The sequence below is a fragment of the Pipra filicauda genome, unplaced genomic scaffold, assembly GCF_003945595.2.
Source record: "Pipra filicauda isolate LSUMZ 115617 unplaced genomic scaffold, ASM394559v2 scaffold211_size2331000_pilon, whole genome shotgun sequence".
NCBI classification, from domain to species: Eukaryota; Metazoa; Chordata; class Aves; order Passeriformes; family Pipridae; genus Pipra; species Pipra filicauda.
The window spans coordinates 924,101-942,330 of record NW_024104323.1 but is presented as its reverse complement, the minus strand read 5'-3'; the positions used below and the strand labels follow the sequence as shown (position 1 = coordinate 942,330).

General features: G+C 51.8%; 1 protein-coding gene and 1 long non-coding RNA gene across 2 annotated transcripts in view; one reads left to right on the top strand and one right to left on the bottom strand.

Moving 5' to 3' along the window:
- ULK2 (unc-51 like autophagy activating kinase 2) overlaps nt 1-4,327 on the bottom strand; it is a 38,036-nt gene extending 33,709 nt beyond the window's left edge. Inside the window, exons 1-3 of the mRNA XM_027743540.2 lie at nt 3,640-4,327; nt 2,377-2,469; nt 1,219-1,260 (exon numbers count right to left, since the gene is read on the bottom strand). Coding sequence (XP_027599341.1) covers nt 1,219-1,260; nt 2,377-2,469; nt 3,640-3,732 — 228 coding nt within the window. The 5' untranslated portion in view covers nt 3,733-4,327. The remainder of the gene's footprint in view (nt 1-1,218; nt 1,261-2,376; nt 2,470-3,639) is intronic.
- A 123-nt stretch (nt 4,328-4,450) lies between these two features.
- LOC120323209 overlaps nt 4,451-18,230 on the top strand; it is a 30,019-nt gene continuing 16,239 nt past the window's right edge. Inside the window, exon 1 of the long non-coding RNA XR_005563451.1 lies at nt 4,451-17,644. This is a non-coding gene — a long non-coding RNA (uncharacterized LOC120323209). The remainder of the gene's footprint in view (nt 17,645-18,230) is intronic.

Here is an 18,230-nt window from a genome sequence, read left to right as displayed (position 1 = left end):
ACCATACTTTCCCTCTCAGAGCAGATAACATCCTTCAGAATGAAGAATTTTGAAGTCGAGATCTGGGAGGGAGAGGACTCCACACACATCCCAATGGGAAGTTCTGATGCACAATCTGTTGCTACACAAATATCACTGCTTGTACCAAAAGTCAAGACAAGTCAGTACATGCCCTGTAGCCCTGGACACTGGAGAACCTGAGCCTGCCTGAGGTATGTCCCATGAGCACAGATTTCTACAGTTAAAGATTCACAGTTACAAACTGAAAACCTTTTAGGATGTGAATGTGCCAAGACAGAAAACACTGAAGAATGTCACAATGTCTATTTTGCATTGCTTTAACTATGCAATGCCCCAAGGGTGGTTCTTAGTAATTTTTTTCATCAGTGTAACTCTGTACTTAAAATTAGAATTAAGCCCAGGAGATGAAGGTATAGTTCTCATTCAAGCAGAACAAATGGCTGTATGAGCTACCTCATGTCTTATTTAGCTTTGCTCAACAACTCACAGGCCTTAGGATACAAAAATGTACTTCCTACTAAGTAGAACACTCTACCCTAGATAGGCTAGAGAGCCAGCTCCTCCACCTTATCAGGCACAATTCTGGGAACAAAGAGAGGAAGACAATTTGAAGCAATTTAATACTTATTTCTCCTACTTGAAAAGATCCAAGTGTCTGCTAGGCTTTTATACTTCATCCTGTCCTTTAGAACACAGGCAACAGGGATACAGACATGTGTGATCATGGTTTTCTACTTCAGTTCCTCCTCACCACGACACAGGACTACACAACACGTTTCTTTGTTACAGAGATCTCCAAGACCCTGCTCCTTGTCTACAACTATTTTAACTATGTTGACTGTCTTAATGCCCCTTGCTCCATCCATTCAGATCCCACCAGCACATTTTCCTTCAGATGTATCCAGTTGTTACCCACAAACACCCACTTTCCAATTAAATTAAAACAAGGCTAATTCAGGAGAACAGTTCCTGCCACTGACAAGAGCTCCCAGCCCAGCTGGTGCTTTTCCTCTGGAGACAGAACCAAACTACACAAACGGCCTCTGAAGAGATTCTCAGGCTGCCACTTGCTTTTTCTGAACACCAGACTGATGACAAATATATGGCCATTCAAAATTTTCTGCTCTATACAGTTATATGCATTACATTGTCCTAAGCAAATTTTAATGAAGAAAAAGGCATCAAAATATATTTTACCTGGACATCATAAAGAGCTACAATGTTCTCATGCTGAAGTTCCTGTAAAACAAAATATTTGTATTATGGAAATAGGCTATTATTGTTACTACTATTATTATTTTAAATTTAATTTGCTGATAGTGCTGATTTGGTGATAATCTAAGAGAATCTTTTTAAGACCATCTGATGGAATTTGGAGGAAATCTCAGCTATTTAGACAATATTTACAGGAATAGCAAATTAGGCAATATCTTCAGAGGTCATAAAAACATTTAGTTCCAGAACTTAATGTCTATGACTTGTTACAGAAAGTACTGGAGTACAAGATCCTTTAATGAGCACTGAAAACTGACAAGAATTAATTTTCTAGTCTTACACAATTTCTTGCTTTCATAATACAAAGGAAATCAAACCCAATAACATCAAATGAAACAGGACAGCTCAAGCAATTATTTGTAACTGCTCAAAAACCAACGTCTTTGCTAAGTACTTGCAGCACACTAATAGACCAAACACTGCAATTTCTGGGTATAACAAATATACTATAATACTTATATATTGGTATATAAACTAGTGATGTATCTCAAGAGGCTTGGAAACATGGAAAGAAAGCAGAGAATATTAAATGACCATCCAGGGAGATGTTTCCATAAAACAGCACTGAAAAACCAAACGATGCTCTGTTGCATTCCCTCTGTTAGAGCCACACTACATGTTTTAAGCCAATTAACCCAACTCAGAAGTGGGCAGACTGCTTCAGGAATCAAATTCAGCGTGCTGACTTCAGCTTTCGGGCAAAAAAGAGGTGAAGAAAGATCAAAGGCTGATGTTTTGCCCTCAGCTATGATTTGCTTGGCAGAGGTGCCACACTGGCCATCCTGAAGGACAGAGTTTTCCACATGTGCAACAAGCAAAGCACAGAGACTGGTTCCACAACAATTTTCCACTTTTAACCACAAAAGCACACCCATAACCTGCTCTGAGACATTTCCAGAACTAAATATGTATATTTTTCTTTTTTTTCTCCTTTGGCTTTTTATTTCTGGATTAGTAACAAAGAAACAAACAGCACAATAGCAATTACCGTGATACCACCAGTGACCTGGAATGAACTAGGTCAGAAGTCTTTTCCTTTTCAAGCAAAGCAGCTTTAAAAATCACTGCATATTAACATACCTTTAAGATTTTTATTTCTTTTCCGAGTAGGATTTGTGACTTTGACAAGTTCTTTTTGTTAATACTCTTTATGGCTACTTCCCAATCAGTTTTCTGGAAATAAACAAAAATTGTATTGTCAGTTTTTGGTTTTGCTTTTTTTTTAACTTTATCCTCTAACAACTATCCGGTAAAGCACTGAGAAAAAGTTGCAAGATCACCCCTCCTCTATCCAACAGTGATTTCTACATCACATGACACCATCAAGAACTATTCCATTCCACAATAGCTTAGACAGCTATTAAAATCCAGCTGCAGCTACACTGCATTTTAATGGATTCTAAAGCACTAAAAAACCCTCCAACAACAAAAAACCAAGTAATATCCCATTTATTTTTTGGTAGTGGTGCTTTTTAGTCCTCTGGCAGTGACTGAGTTACTTTAACTTTCCTTTAAAGACTTTCCATTTACAGCCTTTTTACGCTCTGCAGCTGAAAACTGCACAAAAAAAATCTGTTTTAAGAAAGCTTATTTTCGGATAACATATAAATAGACAACATATAAATTAAGTATTTCTTTGTAAGGTGCAAGGATCTCCATTGGCCTTTAAAGTTCCTGTTTCCCTTTCTCCCCCACCTTTTTTTTTTAACCCCCAAATCACTGCGTTGTGTCTCTCCAAGCTGCGAGCACTGCCCTAATCCTAAAAGATGATAAACCTGATGGGGTGTTTTTTGGAAGGCAAAGCCCTTTAGGCACCAACACCAGAATAAACTCTCACAGCATCGAGAAACCATAACGTAACTATGAATATCCAGGGCGATTAGCGAGTCACGCCAGGAAACCAGACACCTCTGAATTTAAGAAATCTTCAGCCAATCCCCAAAGGAGACAATTTTTCCATTAAGATCCCTCGTTATCCAGCGAGATAAACATGACCCTCCCGACAAACAAAGGGCTCAGCCTCCCCTACAGCTGCAAACTCTCCCCTCGCCGCTGTGTCAGGGAGCTGCCAACAGCGGGGAGGGACCGCGGCGGGGTTTAGGGCAGGGGAAAAAAAATACAGGGTTTATGGAGGCCGGGGCCGGATCCCGGCTCAGGGCCGCGGGGCAGCCTCGGCACCACCGCCCACCCCGCACCTTCCTCCGGCTCTTTTTCGTCCCCAAAACTCCCCAGAGGTCACACCCCCCCCCACCGCCGCTGTCACCCACCCGAGGGGCTGCTCCGGGCCCCGGGTTGTGTAACCAGCCCCGCTCCGGCTGCGGGCGAAGCCCCATCGCTGTTTACCTTGCGGTGGCGACCTTTGAAGACCACAGCAAAGGCTCCGTGTCCTATCAGGTCCTTCTTGCTGTACTCAAAGTCCCCCACCACCTCCATCATCCCTCAGCGGGGCATGAAGCCCCCGGGAAGGACGGAGGGAAAACAAAGGGGCTCTTCCTCCAGCTACAGCCGCCTCACGGCAGCCGGCGGCGGGGTGGGAGCCTGCCCCGGTCCTGGCTGCCCCCGGCGGCGGGGGCAGCTCCTCTCATACCGCCGCAGACCCCCGGGCCGGCGGGGCTGCTGCAGGGCGTCACCGAGGCGAGGGGCTCCGTCGGGCATGGGGAGGGGAAAGGGGGCAGTCTCAGGGGCCGGGTGTGAGGGGACAGCGCGGCATCGGCGCCGGGACCAGGGGGCCTTCTCAGCGGGGAAGGGGGCTCCTCGCCCTGCTGCTGCCCGGCCCCATGGCCCCGCCACAGCGGGGGCTGCCGGCGCCGCGGCCCCGCTCAGGGACCGAGCTCCAGAGCATCCAGCGAGGAGGGGAGGAGACGCGGCCCGCAGCTCCAGGGATGGCTGTCGCTGTCGCCGCCGCAGCCCTCGCGGGAGGGGAGGAAGCAGTGAGGGTGCGGACGGGGGGGTCTCTCAGGCCGTCAGCGCCTCCCGGGGCTCCTACCGCTCCACCAGCGCCTCCCCCAACGATCCGCACTCGGCCAGCCCCGGCTGCCAGTGCCCAGACCTCCGCGCCGCCCCGCGGCTTTTATAGGCCGCATTGCGCAGGCCCCGGTGCTCAGGTGCTTCCGCGGGCGGCCAAAGAGTGCCTCACCCCGGGTAACCCGGCGGTCCCTCCGCCGCCGCCTCAGGAGCGGGGCCGGCCCGGGCCGGGGTCACCGCCACAGCCCGGGCCCCACCGAGCCCTCCCAGGGACCCGCCGAGCTCTCCCCGCGCCCCACCATGGCTCCTGGGGTCCCTTCTGCTCATCCCCTCAGGCAGGACAGCGACCCAGGCCCCTGGGCCCACCCCTGCCCTCAGCCTGAAGCCCGGGCAGGGCGGCCAAACTCCAGCCCCTCACCCCCGGCCATCACTTTCACACTTGTTTTTCACTTCAGTCCTTTCCTTGGCTGCTTCAGGCTCACCCGACAGTGAGGACAAAGCTGAGGGGCCACCAGCAGAGGAGGGAGGACAGTCAGTGCCCCACAGGCCATCTGCCCCCAGCACAGAGCAGGGCAGGACAAGGGCTGGGACAGTGTGAAGACAGGTATGGGATCATCCCTGGCTCCCAGGGCAGTGGCACTGCTTACCCAGCACACTCTCAGCCCAGTCCCTGCTCCATCAGTGAGCAAGACTCTACATCAAACCTAAAACAAGGGACTTCAATGAATGGAGAAGCAATGGAGGAGCAAACATGCAAAGTGCTGTCAGCCCAAGACACTTCGAGTTGCTCACTCTTTATAAGGAGAACAACGCCTGTAATTTACAGCCTGTCTCCCAGCACCTCTGGATAAGCCTGGGGCTGTTTACAGCATGTACAAACATTAAAAAAAGAAAACCAAGCAGCCACCACACAACAGTCACATGGAGCCTTTGACCTTCACCTCCAGGTTTACATAATTATGCTCCTTTCCTCTGCATTTCTCACTGCTCTCTGCCCCTCCTCTCTGTCCATGTTCACCATCACGCCACCTCCACATCCCAGTTCAGGCTCTTTCAGGCCTCCCAGTTATCCCCATGGGCCCCAGTCGATGCAGGGGGTGCACTGGGGTCACGGGGGCAGAGCTCTGACCCCACATGGCTGTGCTGTGCCTTCCCCACATGACACAGGCTCTGCTTTCAGTGTCACCAGATCAAAATAGAGACTGAGCGAGGATTTACGCAGTTGGGCCTCTCCCCATTCTTCACTTATCTCCCCTCACTTTCTAGCACTCAAAACCAGGCACTACTGGGGCCAATGTGCCATGTCAGAACCTCTGCAGCTAAAGACTTCTCCAAAGAAAATGCACTTAGATTAAAAAAGTATTCAGCAAGAGATTTTTAAGGGAAGATAGAGAGCCTTATGAAGGACACTTTAAGCTTTAGACATCATATGTCTAAATCATAACATCAGAGGAATACTAAGAAATCTGTTTTGTGCCAAAGAGAACAGAAGGCCTTTAAAACCTCTCCAGACTGAATCCCCCTCTATTTGCTGAAGTTTTGAGCTCCCATCCAAAATCCATCCGTGGCATTACCCCAACAAGCAACACTGAGAAAGCAAAGCTGACCAATAATTTCAACAGCTCAGAACACCCCCGTGTAAGGAATAAATGAGATGTAAAAATATTCCAAGTTAATAATAAATTAAGGTGTTGGTAGTAACAGACACTTTCTAGTACTCTTCACAGTGCCCCTTTAAACCAGGAAAAAGCCCACAAGCCTCCATGTGTTAAATATTCTGATTCAGAAAATAATTTCCCCGAGAACTGGTTGTTTATTGCCATCCACAGAGTCTCACATTCAGTATTAATCCTCTCAGCATCAGCATGTATCCTCACCCCAAAGTCAATGTCACCAGCTACATTTTCGGGAAGCTAAAAAAAATTAATTCATTCAGAAGATGCCTTTTGAACAGAGAATGCCACAACAGTAATTCCTAAGCCACCCATTCTGCATCCCACTTCCAAACCCAGACACATCTCCCTTCGGCAGCAGCGCTGCCTGATGTCCTTTTGTCCTCCTAATGGAGCTGGAGCCCTCGAGCAGGTTTGTTTCAGCACAGCAAGGACAAACAGCCAGGAGCGGCAGGGAGGTTTGACCGGAATAACTAAACACGCTGCACTGGGATCCGAGCGGGATCCGAAGGCTGAGCTCTGGAACAGCGCTCAGGAGGCTGAGGGATTTGCATGCGGGTCACTCCTTCGAGCTAGGGCCTTGATTGGTGTCCAGGAGAGTTTTGGGATGTCGGTATCTCCAGCACCCAGACTACAATAAACCTATTTACAAACAGCACCTTCACTTGCTTTTGCTGCCGAAAGGGGTCAGAGGCAGAACAGAATGAATTCACCTGCCCTTCCCCAAGGGAGCCTCGACACTGGAGACACTGGGACGGCGATGCAGGATAACCCCATGGGGCTCCTGCTGCTCCTCCCTCCCTCAAGGAATCCACATGGATATTTGGCATTAAGTGCTGGCAGCGCAGCAGCCCTGCAGCCCCTGGGGGGATGCCCCGCTCTGACAGCCACGTGGCAGGACAATAAAACACCCAGCACGCTCCAAAAGCACCACCAGGCAACGGGCACCAGTACCACGGGTAATCAACCTTCAAAAGCACAGATACTGTGCCCTGAGTTTGTTCATTTTTAATAGCACACTCTGCAAGAGCCACAGCCCCCTGACAGAGACCACTGGCAACCCATAGCTTGGTGAGGACCACTGATTTATACAGTCAGAGTGGAGGAAACAGAAGAGCAGCACTAGACATGGCTTTGTGGCTCCTTCCCAGCTGCACTACATCGGTTCAGCCAATTGGTCCCTCAGGTGTGACACAGGGCTCTTGATCACAAGAGCTAGAAATTAGCATTGAGGAAGAAATTAGCACCTTCCAGGTTGCTTGTCCGAGCGCAGAGAAGTACATTTTCATCTGGTAGCAGCTCCCCAAAACACAGACGTCACTGTCCTGAGTTTCCATAACACCTTTCATCCTCAAAAGCACTAATGGTCTTCACAGCAAGCCATTTTCTGCCATACCGCCAAAATGCAGCCTTGAGGTAGAAACATCATCTGAACAGTGCCTGGGTTGACCCAAAAAAAGCTGAGAGAAGCTCCTTTTCGTGCAGACAAATGAATGAAGATCATTTTCTTCCTATTCATTGAAAGATTTTTCTTGTCTCTCTCCCCAGGCTATAAACATGCACATGGAAATTAAATTACAGATCCGGGAAAATGTTCAAGAGATCATCTGAGTCAAGCAGAAAAGCAACGTGTGGCTCCAAGGACCCAGAACCCAGGAAGCACAACACACACACCACTTGCCAGCCCTCCTGCATGGATAAGCAGGACACACAGCCCCAAGAACAGTTTTCATAAGGATTCTAAGGCCTCACTTATCTAAATCAGCCTCCAAAGGGCAGGAGTTTGGCACCATACTGCTCGCCTCAACGCTATCCCAAATGATCTACTTCACTCTAGGTGTTCTTATCATATCCCTTCCTTCCCTCCATCATACTCAGGAATTTATTAGACAGGTAAACCTTTCTCAGAGGACTGGCACGCTTCCCAGTCCTTATCATCACTGTCCTCCCACTGGGGACTTGTAACAAAATTAATGGTGGCATCACAGCTTTTAAAGAGGAAAGTGTCAGAGGGCTCTGTGGGACAGTTTCTGGATATGCTTAAAATTATTCTTGTATTACCAGTGAAAAATAACGCCCTTGTGGTAGGAAAACCTGTGTGGGATGTTTAACAAGTAACTCAGGAGGAACTTGGACTGAAACACAGGAGCAGATCCCGAGATTCCTTTCACACAGCACTGGAAAAGCTCAGCTGTTTCAGCAGAGGTTAGTGCTGCCGTTCCCAGAAGAGCAATCAGAAAGCTCCAGCCTTACCTTCTAGATTTGTCCTTTTAACAAAAAGTAATGTCTTCCCTGTTAATAACAACCATCAGCCCTAATTTGCAATCTGCAATTCCCAAAATCGGCTAATTAAAGCTCCCACCCCCAGCGAGGGAGGTCACGCGCCCGCTGCACCTCCTGCCAAGAAGGAGCCAGCTCCGAAGGGAAGGGCAGCAGCTCTCCAGGCGGGAGACTGCAGAGCCAGGCCCGGGAAGTGCCGCATTCAAATGAAACTGGGAGGAGTGTTACGGAATTGCTCAGGAATACAGCTGGAGCGGGGCCAGCACTTAGCATGTATGAAGGCTGGTGCTGTATGAATGATAAAAATAGTAGCAGATGCTTGGATAAGAAAATACAATTTGGTTTACATGCAAACCCATCACTGAGCGTGGTTCAAAAATGTACCTGCTATCAGATCAGAGAAAGATTAAGGGCAAGAGAGCTTATTTTGGTGTAAACTTAGTTGCAAGGCCCTCTCTTTTGTGTTCAAGAGGTCTCACTTCCCTTTGGAAAACCTTTCTGCTCCAGCATTAGGAAGGTGGGTTTTAATCAGGCTCTGCTTGGTGCCAAATGTCACAGAAGCAGAGTCTGAAGGGATGGCAGGAGCACGGCCAGAGGGCACAGCAATTGCTTTGGTTTGGAAATCAGGGGACAAGGTACACTGATTTATTTTAGGTACACCTACACACATGCACAGCCAAGCCAGCTCCCACAGGCAGGACTGCCTCCCTCAGCTCCAATACAGCCCTGCTTCCAACACAAAACACAGCCAGCACTGACAGGGCACAGTGACCCCGTGCAGCACTTCAGGGAAGGAAGCAGAGAACGATGCTTGTTCCCCTGCAAAGAGCCACACCAGGAGCTGCTGCTTTCAGCAAGTCAGACCTGGGGACACAGAGCTGAATTCCCAAGGGTGGACTGTTTTCTTTAGCACAAGCATCCCAAAAAACTTTCAAAACAGGCACACTTCCTGGCCACTACCAGAGACCTGCTCCTCTCCTTCCCAAGGGCACAGCAGTCTGGGGAGGCAGAATTATCAGCTACAGTTTTAAATCACCCTGTCCCACAACATTTACCTCAGTGCGTTAGGAAAGGTTTTGTTTATGCAGATTGGATGCAACACGGCCTTCACTGTCAGCAAGAACCAGCTGGAAGAAGCACATTAATGAAAGAGCAGCTAGGGGATACTGAGGTCTTCCAAAAGATCCCACAAAGACAGAGCCTGCTGACTTCGCTGGCAAAAAGAGAAACAACAGGAACCACAAATTGTCTTCTCAGCCATATCAAAGATTTAACCCTTTGTTCCAGTCTTTTTCTCCCCTGAACACTTGCAAACAAGCAAATGGCCATTACTGCACCATCCCCTCTTAATTCTCCAAAGCAATCCTGCCAGCAAGAAAAAAGTCCTAAAATGCGTCTTCTGCAGCTGGGAAGCATCTGAGACTCAAACTCCCACTCTGAGTTGTTGTAATCACTGAGTAGCAACTGTAGGATGAGGGCTATGAAGAATGTTTTGACCTTCATATTAACCTGCTGCAACTAAATTTGACAATATAATTGTCTGCTCCTTAGTAATCACATCTTGATTTTCCCTGTTTCATAAGCATCCTGGAAATAAACACAAATCCAGGTCTATTCGTCTCATGATGGCTGGAAGCCTGAACTGACTTATAAAAAGGCTCATAAGCAAGTTTAGAAATACACAACTGACAGTGTGAATCCCTCTCACCCACTGGGCAAGTAAATGCACTTAAGAAATTCCAGAAGGAGCCAACTCTGTGCAATGGAAGTTTTGCCATTTACTGTGACAGTCCCAGTCCTGCTGTCAGCACATATCCAGGGCAAGGGACAAACACCACCCCAAATGCCAGCTCCATTCTTCCCCTTCCCCACCCTATCCTTCCTTCCCCCCTGAGCCAGCGGTGGATGGGAAATGGATGCTTCCTCCCCTGTTCAGAGGCACAAGTGTCTCATTTCCCCATTTCCAAGAGCTGTTGAGACCTGAAAACTCTGCACAGCTCCAGCAGTCATTTGAAGTCCATGCACGTTGGACCCTGAACAGACGAGTGAAGGAGTTATCCTTTGTGGACGCAGAGAATCCACAGATAATGCTCAGCACAGCCCACAGGGAAGTGGGCTGAGTGGAAAGGCAAAATCTTACTGCAATAAGGAGAAGCCCCAAGACCTTATTCGCAGCAGATCTTTGTCCCAGACACGCAGCCGAGCACAATTCTGCAATGTAATTGATGTCCTGAATTTTCCCACTTCTCTCTCTGAAGGTCACACAGGGACAACCCTTTCAGTTCCCACTAAATCCCTCTTCTCCATAGGATTCTTCACACAGCCAAGAAAGGGCAAGAGCCATCCCTGCCCTTCACTTGCCCCTTTCAAGGCAGAGGGCTTCTGTGAGGTTGAAATTCCAATAAAAAGCCAGTTGAGATGCAGGCAGATGAGATATCCCTCCTGTAATGTTCAGAGGAAATCATCCTGCAAAGCACAGCTCTTAATAAGAACTAGAATTAAAATTTCCTTAAATAAATATAAGGAAAGAGTCCAAGAGGGAGAGTAGCCAACAGGAACAGGGAGTCGTGCTCGGGTCGGCCTCCGTCATCCTTCCCCTTGGAGATCTTCCAGGCACGTTGTGCCGAGGACAGGACCAGCAGCTTCGTGTCTCTCTTCCTATCGACGCCATCTGCAAATGGAAAGAACTGCTTTGTCCCTGTGGTTGGGCACCAGTGCTGCCCACAGGCACCATATGGGAGCAGCACAGCAGGGCCCAGGGACTGGGTTCACCAGCCATGGTCAAATGGCAGCCAGCTCACAGGAATTTGTCCATCTGCATAACTGGGAGAGGGAGCAAGGTGAGAAATGAAGGTCTGACCAACTGGTACAAATGTTCTTTCCCCTCTCCAGGAGCCAAAATATCTGAGTCAAATTTCACCCAGACTGCTCAGCTACAGGGACTCTGCTTTCTAGTCAGCTGCCAAGGGACAGCAGCAGCTCCTGCCCTGAGGGAGGTCAGGTCTCCAAGCCAGAGTGTGACCCAGCGCTGTGCTCTCTGCAAGGACAGATCATGCCCTAACCATGCAGGTCTCTGCAAGGAGCCTGTGGCTCTGAGGGACACAGAGTAGCTGCAACATCCTCTATGGACAGACAACAGGTTACTTACATCCTCAAACACTTATCCTTCCCTCCACTCGCCACCCTCTGTCCGTCCGGGCTCCAATCCGTTGCGTACACCTGATGTCACGGAAAAGACAGTTAGTTCTGCTGGGAGGAGGAGTCACTCCTGCCTCTCTCAAACACCAACACCTCACCTCAACCAAACAGCTCACCTCATCTGCATGGCCAGGAAGATCGATGGCCAGTTTCTTTGTCTTGGCATCCCAGACCTTGAGGGTGCTGTCGCTGCTGCCGCTCACCAGCAAGCGGCTGTCGGCCGACCAGGCGATCTGGTACACGGCCGAGACGTGCCCCCGCAGCGATGTCAGGTACCTGAGCACAGCAGAGCACAAGCTGTTAGAGCAGCACGGCTTGTTCAAACCTGCCCTGGTCTTCCTGTTTCTTCTCCACCCGTGAGCAAACCAGCCCAGTCACAAGATGCTCAGCACACCCCAGCCAGTCAACTGCGAGACAGAGTCCACAGATTGCTCAGTCCATCTAAAAACCCTCCCAGGTGGACTCAGAACCTTCTGGAGGATGACTCTTCATCTCACCTCATCTGCCAAGAAACTCTTACCCAGCAGGCAACGCTACAGCCTTACTGCACAGATGCGTTCTTCCTTTTTCTGGCCAAGCAGCCTGGATTTAGAGGGATCTTTAAAATTACTGACAGGAATGCCAAGCTCACGAGCATAAAGGTTGCTCTGCAGGGAAGGACTGCTGCCCCAAGAGCTCACCAGTACTCCAGCTGAAGGCTAAAAGCTGGATTCCAGGAGCATCCAAACACCAACAGCACCACTTGTAACTACAAGAATTTGCATCATCCAGAACAAGCTGTTCTCTGGCACGGGAACTGTTTAAACTGGGTCAGTCTACAGTGCCCAACACACACATCTTCAGGAGATCAGCCGAGTGGAACATCCCATCCCACTGCAGCTCAGAGAACTCACCCTGCAGCAGACTGTGTGTGCCACAGGTGCCAGGCAGTGCTGTGGCTGGGTGGCAGTGGCGCTGCACACACACAGCCAAGCACAAGAAGACCCCCTGACACAAGAAGAGCCAGACAAGGGACTTCCCAAGGGCAGAAAAAGACAGAGGCAGCAGAATGACTTTGCATGAGTTCAGGCTGCTGAGATGCTGAACACAGCAGGGGGCTGCTGGCAATGACACTGGAGCCCACCCCTGCAGACCCTATACTAGCAACAGAACAAAACAACTCACTTTCCTGTCCTACCATCCCAGAGCTTTATGGACTTGTCAAAGGAAGCACTGGCTATTATCCGGGTGTCTGGCGAGAAGAGGACTTGGTTGATCAATGCCTGGTGGCCTGTCATTCTCTCCAGCGGCTTCTTGTCTTCTGCTGGTCTCCAGAGAAACAGGGTGAAATCATCTGACCCCGAGACGAGCCTTTCTGGTTCCTGGCCCTGAGAAAGGGAGGAAAGAGCCCAAGTCTTGTATGGGCCAGGTGTGGAGAGCTTGGAAGCACACCAGTGTTGGGGCCCAGAGCCCACTGTGCACATTTACTGCTTCCACCAGTGGCAGTGTTAGAAATGACAGCAGGGACAAAGGGGACTCACCCGGACTTGGTTGTACCTTTGCTGAGCCTTGTCCTTCAGTTCTGCCACTGAGAAAGGGAAAAGGAGAGGGGAAGAGAGATATGCAATCCGGAGAAAGGAAACTTTATAACCCTGAGATGCCAATTCCAATCCTGGCTCCGTGGGCCAAGCAGACGCATTTGTGACTTCTCACCCACCTCCTCTTTGCCAAGGGCAATTTGGGAGCAAAAGCCCTTGGAAACAGAGCGACCTTCCCATCCCCCAGACTGCTCGGCCCTGGCAAGGGCGAGGAAGATCACAGCTGTCAGCACGACCGACATGAGCACAGGACCTGCTCCCAGCTCCCAAGGTTGCTTTGGCTCGTGGCAACATGGTATCAGGTCTCCCCTTTATCCTCCCCCCTGCCTCCCCCCGCCTGCAAGAGGGTGCTGCACTCACGGGAGCCGCTGACGTCCTGTGGGTTGATCGTGGCCTCGGCGGGTTCGAAGGCCCCGGTGCGGAGGACGTAGTCGGTGCTCAGGGCCATGGTGTTCACCCAGTGAGCGTGGCCCTGCAGGCTGCGGCACAGCACCCCCTGGGGACACAACCACCCCTCAGGGAGGGAGGCAGCACACAGCCAGGCTGCCCAGCACCCACCAGACCCACCGGGCTGCAAGGACCAACACCAAACTTTCCCAGCCCTCTCGCCCAAGCAGCAGGCAGGACTGCGGCAGGGAAGAAACGACACAGTTGAGCTTCAGGAATCAGTTTCCCACAGGAGCTTGAGGACACCCACCAGCACAGGTTGCCTCTGGGATGTTTCCAGCTTTTAGCCCCATTTAATGCTCTTAGAGATGAAAATATTGCACAACAGCCACCCCTTCCAAATTGTGTCAAGCAACAGGTTTTGATAGGTCAAGAAGATACAGCACCTGCTCTGCAGCTCTGTTTTCCAGGGCACAAGCTGTGCCAGGAAGAGCAGACAAAGCTACCACACATTGTGCCCAGCCCCCTTTGCCAGCAGCCCCGGGGCTGCTGCCTCACTCACATCCTGGCTCCTCCAGACTTTGATGGTCCTGTCCTGGGAGGAGGAGTAGATCAAGCCATCACCCCCCCACTTCACACACGTCACCGACTGCGTGTGGCTCGTGAGGATTTTGTCACACCTGCCCATCAGTGTGTCCCAGATGCGGACGCTGCCGTCCTTGGAGGCACTCGCCAGGTAACGACACTCTGGGTTTCTGGGGAAAAAGAAGATCAAATCCATTTGTGCAGCGCACACAGCTCCTCCACCAAGCTCTTTCCCCACCACCCCCAGCGGATTCAAGGGTCCAGAAGTCAATAAAATACAACTGTCTTTTGGCTTAAGATCTGCAAGAGGCCAGGCAGGGGCAGAGCACTGACTTACAGAGACCAAAGTCCCACAAAGCAGGGGAGAGGCAGACAAATGATTCCTCCAAACCAGCTCCTGGGCTGCACACTGGAGGCATTAATCCAGGGTAAACCTGGCACCTGAGCCCTTGGTAATGACCTTGTTTGCACAGGGCACAGCTTTAACCAGCTGGCTTAAGAGGGCACCCCAAAACTGGCACCTTCCCCAGGCACTGGCTGGGGAGAGCCCTGGGCAGGGGACCAGCCTCACCAAGGCAGTGCAGACCAGTGGCATTGGGAATGCACTGGATGCTCCCCTGCCTATGCCATGCTTATCTCCAGCCTGTGGACACAGTGCTCCTGTGCTGGCAGGACTGAAAGGAGCAACGTCCATCCACGTGGCTTAGGGGGACAAATTTAACACATCTGGAAGCAGCTGGCACAACCCATCAAGGACAGGGGAGCCACAACCCTCTGTCCTTTGCACAACACCTTCATCGCTCAGCCTGGTGCCATGAGGAGCAGTGAGGAAGAACAGCCCCTCCTGTTGCACTGGGACTGGCTGGAGAAAAGAGAAGTGCAGCCCTGCCAGGGTCATGTCTCTCCTCTCCATTTCCTCGTGCTCCTTTACAGTAATTTTTCGCTAATCCAGTTAATTGTTTGCAAATAGCTGGAGCTTCCTACTGGCAAATTCAATTTGCAGGGCCCTGCACTGAAGGGACCCTTTTTTCTTTCTTTTTTTATTTATTTCTATAATGTCTTGGATTATTGGCTATAACTGCCCCCTCCACCCACCTCTCCCAGAGGGAGCTTTAGCTGATCAAAGGGATAAGGGGATTGCACAGTTAATCATCCCTCATGATAAACAAACAGGATGACAGAGGCCAGCAGGATCAGGAGAGCAGGAGGGAATGCTCTGCAGAGCCTGCACCTGGAGACCTCCAGGCTTCCCTGCTCCCAGCTCAGCATGCCACAGAGGAGCACACCAAATATTTGTCCAGCACCACAAAAGCAGTGCTTTCCAGAGGCAGGTATGTCTTTTACACAGGGGGAAAGAGGCACAGCCTGGCAGTGACTTCATGGCTGGGGCTCCTGGCTCTCCCAGCTGGACACATTTTTCCCAGCCCACCTTGGGAGCCGTTCTCCTGCACATGCTTTTTCCCATAACAGGAGAAAGGCAAACAGGAGCAATGCCCTTCAGGTCAGGCTGCTCTTTTCCATAGGAGTCAAGGGGAAGGGCTGGGCTGGCCCTTCACTTACATGTGGAGCGGTTCCCAGCACAGACATGTGATCCATTTGGAATGGCCAGACAGCACCCGGCCGATCTGGCTGCCCGTGGCTGGGTCCCAGAGAAATATCTGTCCAAGAGAGGAAGCGAGAGGGTCACGTCAGGCCACAGACATCATGTGAATCCCAGGGACGCTGGAGCTCCATTTAGGAAGCAAAGGTGTCCCTGGTGTCCGCTGAAACTGGCAGAGGCAGGGAGGAGCAAGGGAAGGGGGCTGGGTGCCTTTCCAGATCCCTGCAGCCGTCAGCTGACACCCAAAAGAATGAGAGCTGACTGCCCTCCTCTCTGCCTACAGCGCTGCTGCTACAAATTATCTGACTAAATTATCTGACTCAACTCAAAACGGATACAGGTCCCCAAAAAGCCACCCTGTGCCAGAGACTCAGTGAGTGTTTGCAGAGCGCGACGAAAGCCACAGCGCACTAAGTGCTGCTTATTATCAGATTCTGTGGGTGGGACACATGCTGGTTTTCTCTTGTTGATTCTCTCTCTACATAAATGTTCATCTAAAGAGCCAAGGTATTAGTCATCTCCTACTTGAGAACCTGGGAAAAATAGGGAAATAGAGGACAAGAAGCTCCCTGGGTTCGATTAAAGCCAGACCAGCACCAAACCACAGCAGAACCACCCTGGCCCAGTCTTGGGGATGGAATCACAACCTTGGCAGTTCCATGGCTGCTCTCACTGCTCCCAGATTGTTCGAAGGTCAGAGTGAGCCACTGCCCCTCTACAGCTCAGCAAGTTCCTGACTCGCGTTTAGCTGAGTGCTCCCGCTTCCTGAGGCATTTCTGCACCTTAAGCACACACATTCTTCCCCACAGCCAGGGCAGAGCCCCCTTCACATTTCTACAAGAGGGAATTTGGCTGTATCTGTGTGAGAACGCTGCAAAACAGGCTGCTGCTGCATGTCTGGGTCACATTAACAGCAGCCCTGGCTTGGCTGGGCAATAACCATTCTCAATCCAGACACCTCCCTTGTGATGGAGCCGCCTGCCAGGGACCACATCTAGAGCCTGGACTCTTTCCTGCACGGAGGGAAAAGCATCTGCCACAAGACAGGACTCAGCAACAAGAGGTCCACAAGGTGACAAAGCCAGAGCTCTGCCTGGCACAGAGTCTGGAGACACTACTTGCAATACCACAATGCATCCACACACAGAGCTCCTCTGGGGCACAGCAATCCTGCTTGAAACAACTGGATACATCCCTCACAGCCCAGGAAACACAAGCCTTCACCCCTAATCCCCCACAGCCCTTCACCAAGTTTGGTTTGAGTTCAGAATGGGGCTGCAGAGGGTCTCCAAACCCCCACCCCCACACAGAGGGAGCCAACACGTACCTGGCCATTCTTGCAGCCCGAGGCCAGTTTCTTGCCATCCGGTGACCAGGCGATGCTGAGCACCCAGTGCCGGTGACCTGGCAGAGAGAGCACGAGTGGGCATGAGTGGAGAGCTGTGATTATCCTTAATGTCCCAGCAGAAAGCCACTCCAAGGAAGTACAAGATGGGGGGAACCCCCTGTGCTCCTCCTGGCCAGCCCCTCTTCTTCCACTTCGTCAAAGAGAGCCTTTCCCTCCCCAAGCCATGGTTCTGCCTACACAGCTCAGGCAGCACCAGGCTCTGCTCTGCTTGTCCCCCAAGCAGGTAGGGGGTCCCTGAGGGACACCCCACACTCACCTTTGGCCGTGAACTGCGGTGTCTCCGTGCTGAGATCCCAGAAGCGGACGGTGGTGTCTCCAGATCCACTCGCCAGGTACCTGGGAGAGGATGAAGACCCCAGCTCAGCACAGTGTCCCCAGGAGAGGACAAGAGCAGTTGCTGCCGAGCCCCGAGCCCCCTGCCTGCAGGCAGACCCTCGTACTTTCCGGTGGGGCTGAAGGCCACGGAGATGACGGCCTCGGTGTGCCCCTCGAGGGAGCTGGTGCAGCGCGTCACCGCCCGCACCCGGAACACCGCCTGCGGCTGGTAGATGATGTCCAGCACCTTCTCCGTCTCCACGCTCTGCCCCGCCAGGGTCTTCTCCAGCGACGCCACAATCTCGGCATCGTGGACGAAGAAGGCCAGAGGCACCGGCTCATCCTGCGGGAGAAAGGGCAGGTGAGGTAGCGAGGGGCAGCCCCGGGTAGGGCTCGGGAGTGCCGGGGCAGTTCGGGAGGGGTCTCACCTTCTGCAGGAGGGCGTTACAGACCAGCTGCAGCTTGTCTGGTGTGATGGTGACCGGGACGTCGAAGGGCGAGCCCAGGGACTCTCCTGCCTCATCCCGAAACTGGATCAGGAGCCGCTGCACATCCTCGTCCGGCGACATGTTCTGCGGGACAGCGCGCTTAGGGCCAGGAACCCCACCGGGCAGCGGGGACAGCCCCCCACCCGGGCAACGATACCCGCGTGGGGGAGAAGGAGCCGCTACGGGGGGACCCGGCGTGGACACCGGGGGAGGGAGAAACCCCCCGCACTGAGCAGGACCCCGCGCGGGATGGGGTCAGCGGGAGCCCCACGGGGGAACCCCAGAGCGCCCCAGCATCCCCACCCGCCCAGCATCCCACGTGGAATTCCAGCAATCCGACCCCACTCCCCGCTCCCGCTCACCGCGGCCATGTGCGCGCGCCCCACGTGGGCCGGAAGGGGCGTGGCCACGGCGGGAGCGGCCGGGTGCGGCGTTGCTGCCCCCTGGCGGCCGGCGGGC